The 11,032-nt window shown below is 28.8% G+C and overlaps 1 protein-coding gene across 1 annotated transcript; it reads right to left on the bottom strand.

Moving 5' to 3' along the window:
- LOC114183544 (UV-B-induced protein At3g17800, chloroplastic-like) lies at positions 1-2,652 on the bottom strand. Its single transcript, XM_028070599.1, has 2 exons — positions 2,094-2,652; positions 1-1,019 (listed from the first exon to the last, which is right to left on the bottom strand). The coding sequence occupies exons 1-2, from the start codon at positions 2,441-2,443 to the stop codon at positions 212-214; spliced, it is 1,158 nt and encodes a 385-aa protein (XP_027926400.1). The 5' UTR covers positions 2,444-2,652; the 3' UTR covers positions 1-211.
- Between the last annotated feature and the right edge of the window lie 8,380 nt (positions 2,653-11,032).

Raw genomic sequence — 11,032 nt, forward strand, 5'->3', positions numbered from 1 at the left:
TCCACATAAAGTAAACAACTTTAACTTTGTCACCCTTTAAAATCTTCATCTTTATTCGTTCCCAGGTACCATCCAAGCATTAAAAACTATACATTATAAAGAGGTAATGCATCATCCTATACAAAATAAAAGTTAACCTAAATCTAACCACATTTATATACAAAGAGAATAGGCCTAAAAGTGGAAACTTAATTAGCAACATGTTTCTCCTTTACTTTACCTCATGATCTTTAAGCTTGTACACATTGTCAATATAATCTTCTGTTTCCCACAGGAAGGATCCAAATGCAATAGCTTCCAAGACTAGCCTCCTCAGACTAGAAAATGAGGTTACAATAACATCATCATGCTGAGACAAACCAGATTTCCCATTTCCAAAAAGTGCATTACTATGACTCTCTACCAACTGCACAGCTTCCTTAGATCTCAGTTTGGCACACCTCTGAAATGAGCCAGGGTGAAAGTTCATAACATAACATTTTATATCCTCAATTCCCTCTTCCTGCCTCATTAAATCATGCCACACAGATTGCATGTCATTATTCTTGTTGCCAAGCATCACATCTTCCGACCCGAATCGATACATGTCGGGAAATGAAGGGCAAGATTTCTGACCCGGATGAAGAGCATGGTTAGATGAAGAAAGACTTTGCTCTAGGGTGTACCTCAATGAAACTGACTTCAGAAAGTAACCATATAATATGGAGGCAACATAGACTCGAGCAAGCCAGCTACGTCGAATAGCAGTGGTTTCCCAACTTTCCCTCACACTAGGATTTGATTTCAAGCCTGTGACAGTGCTGACATGTTGCCTTATGATGTCCAAAACTTCCATGCTGTGAATAGACTCCAGATCCCAATCCTTAGAAGGCAATATCTCTAGTCTTCCATTGTATAGGCAATTAGAAAGCTTTGGAACCAAATGAACCCTGATCTCTGAAAACTTGTATAGAATCAGCAAATACATTACATCTGATATAGCAACCATACACTCATCCTCCTTCACTTTTGCAATCCTCCTGGAATTCAGAAACATTTAAGTCAATACATTCCACAAGTACCACTAGTATTTGTAGTGTTATGCAATTTTGAATATTACATATGCACAAAGGTCTAATATGTTCAGTCTGCATTGCAACAGATGATTCTAAATCAATAAACATTAACTTTAGACAACAAAGTTTTGTGAGGCATCGGTTAAGGCTAAAATTCTTAAAACCAAATAGTTTTCCACCAAACATAAGGAAAAGGAACTGACACATATATTCAGCAAAGAGCAGTTACAGTTTCTAAATATCAGGGTATTAGATCTCCAAAGTAACACAATTACAGTAGGTTAATGCAGATAAACTTGGCACCCTCAGAAATAATATACAAGGAAATTAATGAACTGGAAACAAGAACGGAAAAAGTTTGCCCTCCTTTTACATTCACTATCACTGGCATTTACCAGTGTTTAAAGTGAAATACAGCACAACCTTCTCCTTCCTCAAATGTGAGGTTAGTTAATATAATTAGGTTTAGTCTCACAAAAAGCTGCCCCATTCTTGTTTCCAAATACACTAAAACAGATCATGTTCAAGTCACATCCACATAATAACCACAAAAACTAAAAGATGAATAGGTGCAAGTTTCTACAACATAATATAAGATCACTGTATTTCCTCCATACTGTAGGAGAGAGTGAAAATTTTAGGGATTCATACAAAAAAAGATAGCATGAGAAAACCACCACCAAAATTCCCACCCCCAATTAATCAAATATACACACAAAAAATATAATTTAATGTTCACAAAAATTTACCATAAATAAAAGTCTATGATTCAGTAATTGTGTAAAATGATCTCTTTTTTTAAGTGTTTAAATTAAATTAAAAACAGTAAATTAGAACACAAACTAAAAAACTTTAACTATTTAAATTAAACTAAAAATCATAAATTACATTGCAATCAAATGCATACATGCACATGCACTTTAATTAACATGACGACAATGTTAGGGAATCAAGCAGAGCTAAAAATTCCAATAACCAATAAGGGAAAGAACATAATTGAAAAGAACCAATACGGGGTAATTGGAATTGGTGAGAAACCTGTGAAGCAGGGCTTCATCAGAGTGCTGACTGATAACCATGCGAGCAATAGCAGAGTCTCTATCCTCACTCAACATCTTCAACTCTTCCTTGGTAACCACGTGGAACATTTGGCGGCGATTCTGCAACACGCCGCCGAGAAACTTCCCCACAAGGGAGCGTGGCTCAAGGGGCGCGTTGAGGCTGCTGAACTCGCAGTGCCTCCTTCCCGCACTTGCCCTCACCGTCAACCCTTTCGGGAACGATCTCAAGCGTGTTTTGAACGAAGATGGTGATGATGGTGGTGGCTGTGAAGGAGTGAGCATGGTCCTAAGGTGGAGGTGGTGGTTGTTGGAGACACTTTTTTCCATTTTTCAGAGGACCCAAAGGAAAAAAAAATGGACTTTTTGGGTTCTTCTTTATCTGGGTGTGGTTAGAGAAGATGGAACAATGAAGGGTTGGTTTGAGAAGTGTGATGAGTGAAGTGGTGTGTTGAAGAGATTTTGGCTGGTAAAAGGATAGGGTTTGTTTGAGACTTTTGTGGAATGGAAGGATTTCAGTTATGATGAATGAATGTTGTAGATAAAGTTGGTCCTATAAATAATGAAAATGGATAAGTCATTGATAACTTGAGATTGATATGCACACTAGAGTGAAGAACTCTATTTAGTTATAAATGCAGAAATTGAAATTCAGGTCAAATTGCATGACAAAATTTAAGTCAAATAAAATATATTTAAGTTCTAATCATATATTATTCATATCACTAGGAAAATATTTAAAGTTCATCTTATTTACTTGAAAGGAAATAAAACAAAATAAAAACGAAATATAGAAGAGAAGTAAATATACAATAATAATAATAAATTTGTTTATTATTCCAAAGAAATTATTTTTGAACCTAGTGTTATAATAGGCATACATATATATTTAAAAGAGATGTCATAGAGAGATGATTTCTACTATTGTCACATTTTTTATATACTTTTTGTACTTTTTTAATAAACTTTTTAACAATAAAAAAAAGTGACTTAACAACAGCTTTGCATTAATAATAATAATAAAGCGTTTGTTATTTGGAGATAAAACTGTTATGACCGGTTACTTATGGTACCTAATTTTGACTTAAAAATAGCATTGTTTATATTAACTTTCAGAATGTTTGTTATTTTGTAGATAATAAATGTGTTTGAACAATTTTTTTCATATCCATTTAAAATTTGATTTGGATTATGAATGAATGATATTTCAAAAGACTAATGTTCATCTAATTCTTCAATTAAAAAGTAAAGTACTCGGTCGTTGTAACTATTCATATTTATTTATTTATTTTGATAAAAATAGAATTTAAAATTTTATTCATGGTCAAAATCCCGAAATGAAGAATGATATAAAAGTGAATATGAGAATAAGTATTTAGTATATTTGTTTGATGGTATTAACATATTTTGACATTGATGAGTGGTATTGAAAAGAAACGTAGACACGTAAGGTGGGTTTTAATGTAAAATAATTGTTCATTGTTGAAAAAGATAATCTCAAGAGAGAAGAATGAGATGAAAAGGAACAAAACAGAAAAGAAAAGCGAAGAAGCCGGCCGAAGAAACAACAACCCAACTTCATAACTCTGAAAGAGATATCTTCAAAAATAACAGATAATATTTTTTTTTAAGATTCATTTTGTGTTTGTTTTTTCTTTTATTCCTAAAATCTTTGCCAAACAAATTTACAAAGTGATTTAGGAATGTGTCAAGTTTTCAATAACAGATAAGAATAGCTTTTTAGGTTCAGATAAGATTGAAGAGCACTACATCCAGCTGCATATACCTCTTATTATAAATTATATTTTATTAAAAAAATATTCAACTCATATAATATCACATCTTATTAATATTAAAACCAAAATTATATATTTTATAAGTTTTTAACATTAAAAATAAAATACATATCTTAATATTCAACAATACATAATATATTTTCTAGAAATAATATTTTTTTTTTGGAAAAAATGAAAAGCATGTTATTTTTTATTTTTAAGAAAAAAAAACATCTAGAAAAATGGTGACCCATTTTGAAGTACTTTATTTATTAACTATATCGATCTTCTTCTTTTTTTAGTTTTTCTCTTTCATTTATTGATATTTAGAAATGGTTTAATTGAAGAATAGTTTATGATTATTCGACACATGACAGTATAAATACAAGAAAATATAAATATACACTGTATAAGAAATTGAATTAGCATTCTATTTTGAGTTACATAGTATTTATAAGTCATTTTGAGACCGAATATGACATATATCAATAAAAGTAAAAATATTTTTTATTATATTATTTGTTATTTAATTTATTATATATATATATATATATATGATTACTTAAATTAAGAAATTGTAATAGATTTTGTTGGTATAATATTATTTCATTATGTACTACCTGTTATTTATTTGATGAGATATTATGTATAACGGTATTATATAATTTAGGAGTGAGATGTACAAATAATATTTTAGAAATAATAGTTGTTTAAATTTAAATATGAAAAAAAGATGTATAATTGATTTAGAAGGTGAGACTCTCACTTACCTCACTCTTTCAGTTAGACATTCTCAATATTCTATTATTTATGAATACATTTTCACATATTATTCTCACAAATATAAAGAAGTTATTTCTAAGTATTTATTTATTTTTTTTACATAAATTATAGTTTTTACTGACCCCTTTTAATCTGTCCTCCATTATCTCTAAATCTAAACTGAATTTCAATAGTTTTAAAAAGCTACCAACTGTTAAATACAACTGTTAAATAGTTAAAAAAAAACTAATAATATATCATAGATGTGCTTAAGTAATAAAAGTTATATATATATATATATATATATATATATATATATATATATATATATATGTGTGTGTGTGTGTGTGTTTATTGTACTATTCCTATTGGTCACCATCACCAGTTGTCATCCTTACACAAGGGATATATTATAAGCTACGTAGTAAATTTTAATTGTATCTATCATCATCAAAATAATTTCACACGTTAACGTGTTTGGTACACTTGCAAGCAAATATTTATACAACTTAATCTTTGAGAGTAAATCGAGTTACAATTCAAATTGGTAAACCATTTGAAAAAAATTGTCAGTATAATTGCACGCTAGATTGAATATCAATAGCTTAGTGAATTCAATTTAATATATAAAAGAAAATAAAAACTAAGAAAAATAAAAAATAAAACAAAAGATTTATGGCATCTAAAGCAAGGAACCAACCTCACATAATTATGTTTGTCACTTGCTCCTATAGAAACCCTGTTGAAGATAAAATTAGGGTTATTGACATATAACGGATGATATTTATAAAGCTCTAACTATCCTACAACTTAAACAATTAGAGATATTTAGCTTTTCTAAGTTATATGATAAGAAATAATGAAATGTACCAAATTAGTATTATCAATTGTTTTGAATTAAAATGAAAGATAATGCCCCAGAAAAGAAAATAAAAATGTCCAAAAATATTAAATTTACTTTTGAAAGGGACAAAATCCCAACATTTATATGTATATTTTCTATAAAAGAAAAACTCCTACAAGCTTGAGATTCACTTCTAAATGATTCTTCTATTTGTAATAAGAAATACTTATCAAAAACAACTTTATCAACATGTTATTTTTTGAGTTCCAGTAAAAGATCCGTTTGAAGCTGCAAAAACAGATGGAGCAGAAGAAGAACTTGGTATTGGGTATTGTGATCATTATAAGTTTGAAGTCTAATTTCTCCTACTAATAATTCATTAACAACATCATCAACAAAAAGGCATAGAGTTATGATGCAAAATTGAGTCATGCAAACTTTCAAAATCACTATGCAAGACCATAAAAAATTGAACCCAACGTTGTGATTTTCTACGAGTAATATATAGTGCAAAAGCACTCAATTTTGCAAGCTTAGTCAAGGCAAGTTGAACTCATAGGGTTATCATGGCAGAATAATATTCCTGAATGCACATGTCAATTTGCTTCAATGCACGAATATATGTCTCACGTTGATACTATTTGGCAAATTGTGTATACAATCAAGATAAGTGATCTCGTACCTCCCTTGTAGTATCATATTTTGTCAATTAAGCGTCAATCAAGTGTGTGACAGAATTATTGACCCAATTGACAATTTTAGAGTTATCAACTTCTAATACCTCTAAAGTAGTAGCATAATCACTGACTTTGGTGTCAATCATTTTTGCCTTAACACTTGAAACATAAACACACATGGACTTTTCACGAAAAAAGCTTTTCATAAAATAACTCTAGTAGGAATAATTTTAACCATCCAATTGCACACTAATAGACTGAAGAAAATCATATTTACGAGTCGCCATAATAAATTGAATACAAAATAGAAATGTGAACCACACGACGGAAGCAACGAACAAAACATAATATGTACCTAATATTAGAGGATTGCAAATACTTGGTGAAACGCATGAAAATTTATGAAAAAAAAGGCTTAGGACATAGACTTAGGGTTTAAGAAAGAAGAACTACTACAAGAATCCCTTCTCAATTATAACATTTGCAAAAAAGGCTTAAGGCATAAGGTTTAGGAGAAAGGAACTATGGGTGAAACGCCTAAAAATTTGTGAAAGAAGCTTAAGACTTAGGACTTAAAGTTTAGGGTTTAAGAAAGAGGAACTACTACAAGAATCCCTTCTCAATCATAATATTTGCAAAAGAGGCTTGGGGCTTAACGCTTAAGGCTTAAGGTATAGGAAAGAAGAATTATTGTAAGAACCTCTTCTCAATCATAGATTGTTTTGAGCCTCTGATACCATGTAGAAAACAAAAAGAATATAGGAAGAAAGAGATTATGTATTATTGATTGTGTATTAAAATGTTTCAAGAGATGTATTATATATACACAAAACTAACCCTATAAGCCACAAGTAAATAGGCCTAAAACATGGGTTTATGCCCTAACAACTAAAATGTTATCATAATTGAAACGTCAAATACACTTAATAAAATTTGGTTAAAAAAATTAAATTCTCACATGTCTAAAAATGGATGACTAAATTGGTATAAAGTTTCAAAGATTGACTAATTTCAATTTTCACTTAAAAGACCAAAAACATATTTAATCTAAAAAATATAGGTATCAAAATAATTCTTAAACCTTTTATTAGACTGACATGTGATCACTTTTCAAAGGATATTAGCACTAATTTAAGATAAAATACCACATTAACTCTAATTAACAAAAATTAATAGTAAAAAACAAATATTAAAACTAAAATAAATGAAATGTTTAAATATAGACATCAAATATACCTACATTTTTGTTTAACAACGTCATGTGAATGCGTATTTCATACGTATAATTATTACTATTTGATTTGCACTAATTTAAGATAAAATACCACATTGACTCTAATTAACAAAAATTAAGACTCAAAAACAAATATAAAAACTAAAATAAACCAAATATTTAAATATAGACATCAAATATACTTATATTTTAGTTTAACAACGACCTGTGTATACGTATTTGGTTTTTTCTGTTTTCTGTTGCATGTAAGCCTTCTTCCGCTTGTATGCGTCATTTTATTTATCAGTATGAGTTTCTGCTGATCAGTGATCATAATGGTATGTCCTTATCGTTCTTGTGATGTTTCTATGTGTAGATAGAACATCTTGTGGAGTTAGAGACGTTTGACGTTTATAGAGTTGTTTAAACAGGATATCAGGTATGGGAAGCTAATGTCTATTATGTCTCACAAACCTGTTAGGAATATTATTATATGATTATTCTGTAATTGACTAATGTGTTTGATATGTGAATTGGGTTGTGATGTTTGAAAATGATAAGTACTTAGATTTTATCTGTTGTTTGAGAATAATCGTATGTTATGGGTGCAATTGGATGCAATTGGTGTGAATATTTTGATAGAATTAATGTTTGATACTCGAATGGTCTCTGGTGGAGGTTTTGGAGTTGATGGATTTGTTGAATAGGTATAATTTTTCTTAAATCAATTTCTACAGAATTATGCAGATTCACTTCCTCGGTGGGCGAGCTTACTCGCTAGGCGAATGAGTTGATCTGCATAACTATGCAAAACATGATCTGTAGATTATGCAAATTCGCATACTCGATGGGTGAGTGCTACTCACTGGACGAGCATGGGCCAGTGGCTGGGCGAGTGCTACTCGTTGGGCGAGTAAGTCAGAACCTGAAACTTGTATTTTTGAGTTAAAGTGGGTGGTATTTTAGTTATCATAGAAGCTTTGTAATTATTATGAATGATGAGTGTATGATATGAGATTGTTTATATGAGACTGAGTTGAGATTGGTTGATGCTAACCCAAGGAGGATTAGTAGTGATTGTGGTAATGTATGCATTGAGGTAAGGATTGTCTTGATAATTATCCTGACGCTCTAATAACCATTCAAATTCTCAAGTAGAGAGGAATGAAGTATGTAGTGAGAGGAGCAGGAGGTCTAAGCCTAGGGTTTTTCCTTGACCATATGTGTTAACAGACTTACCTTGTATGTGGAAGAGTTTTGACTCTTAATTTGTCGCTCTACAAAGCATGAGATGTCACTACAAATGCAGAACTGACTGGATCCGACCTCAATGCATATATCTAGATTAGTTGAGTCATAATCTATAAATATATGTATGTGAATATCTACATGTCTATAGTTGTTAATATATCAATATTATATGGTTTAAGAATATTCTTTAAAAGTCATTTGCTTACCCTTCTTCTGTGTTTTTGTCTTGTGTTGTATGTTTTTCTTTTGCGATGATCACCTTTTCGGTGGGAGCAGTGATGGTTGCAGTTTCAGAGGCACCTCTAGAGGTTGAGGAGCCATCTTTTAGGTCAGAAGGAGGTCTCAGTGGGAAGTTGTTGTAAGTGGTTAGATTGTGTTTAGAGTTAAAAAAGTTTGGTATGTATAATAATAAATTTATATAGTCCAATTATTTGTAAGACTGTATTAATATACTTTATACATTTGTTTATCTGTTTTGAACACTAAGGTGGAATATCTTATTTTATTAGTTTTAAACGGCTAAAATTGAGATGTTATATCTACATTTTAATTTAACAACAACTCGTATTACGTGTTTCATCCGTATAATTGTTATTATTTGAATTTATCTTTTCATCTTATTTTTTTGTGCAGCACAGTGTAAAAGAGTGCATGCTATTATTATTATTATTATTATTATTATTATTATTATTATTATTATTATTATTATTATTATTATTATTATTATAAATAATAATAATTATTATTATACGATAATCCATTACTATTATTAATATTAATTATACTTTTTATAATCTATTATTGAGAAGTAAAAGATCAAAATTAAAATAATATTATTTATCTTTAATTAATTTATTATAAAAAATATTTAAAATTGATTATTTATTTATTTTTTCTATTATCATATTCTATATTTATATTTTAACTATTTATAATTATAATATTTTGATATAATCATGTAAATATATTATTAAGTTAAATATAATAATAATTATATTATTTTTTATTACAAATAAATAAAAAAAAAACTTGTGCTCACGCATGGTCCTGATATTAGTTTGGTTAAAAAGACTAAATTTAAATATGTCTAAAAATAAATGGTTAAATTGATCTAAAGTTTCAAAAATAAATTAATTTTAACTTTCACCTAAAAGACCAAAAATATATTTAATCTAAGAAAATATAAATATCAAAATAATTCTTAAGCCTTTTATTAATCTGATATATGATTACCTTTCAAAGAATATTAGCACTAATTTAAGATAAAATACCACATTAACTCTAATTAACCAAAATTAAGAATAAGAAACAAATATAAAAACTAAAATAAATCAAATATTTAAATATAGACATCAAATATAGTTGCATAAATTAATTTTTACATATCAATTTGTATGCGTTATTTTTCTTATATTTTATTTATTTTATTAAATACTTCATATGTTATAATATTTTTATATAAAAGTTAACAATAAAGTACAACAATTTATTTTAAATAAAACCATAATTGATATAACATATTATAAACAAAAATTAAAAAATACAAAATGTCAAGTACTTCAATAAAATTTAAAAAAATAACAAAAATTAAAATTAAGAATAACTGAATTACACGACTATTTTAATCATATAAAAATCATAATTAATTCGTTAGTCCAATACGACTTCACTCTGAAAAGTCATAAATTATGACATACAACCACAATTTCTTTACATAAAAATCATGTCATAGATACATAATTTACACATAAACATAATCTTTAAAAGACGTGCTGATTTCGGTGTTATTGTTATAAAACATAACACCACAGCCTATTTTTACCTCACAAACTTTACCAACTTTAAATTTTTATAAATATGCTGTCCAGTAACAAATATTTAGATACATAGATATCATACAAAAACATTAAACAATAAAATAAAATAATATACGCAACTTCTAAATAATTTTAAACTATTATAAGATTTTGTACCATCAATCTAATGAAATTTAATAACTAAATTGATTGAATTTATATCTTACACTGATTAACAACTTACGACCAAAAAACAACGTTGAAAAGTACATGAACTCACACCAAAACAAAACTTAACAGTATAGTGGACCACCACAGGCCAGAAAAACATAGGTCAAGAGCAACCTTACCTCCTAGGGCTGTTTTGGAGCCGTTACTTACTAATCACATCCAAAAAGGACAAAATATTTCAAATCATCCCCATAAAAATGATGCTGCAAATTACTATTACATAAAATGCAAGTTGTGTAAATAGAAATATTGCACTTTCTTCAACACTTTTTTCTAATTGTAGCAAAGCATGATGTCAAATAATGTACTATTAATGAATGAATGTTGCCCAAAGAAATAGAAACATTGAACCTTACAATGAGAGCATGGC

This window comes from Vigna unguiculata, chromosome 5, assembly GCF_004118075.2.
Source record: "Vigna unguiculata cultivar IT97K-499-35 chromosome 5, ASM411807v1, whole genome shotgun sequence".
Taxonomy (NCBI): domain Eukaryota; kingdom Viridiplantae; phylum Streptophyta; class Magnoliopsida; order Fabales; family Fabaceae; genus Vigna; species Vigna unguiculata.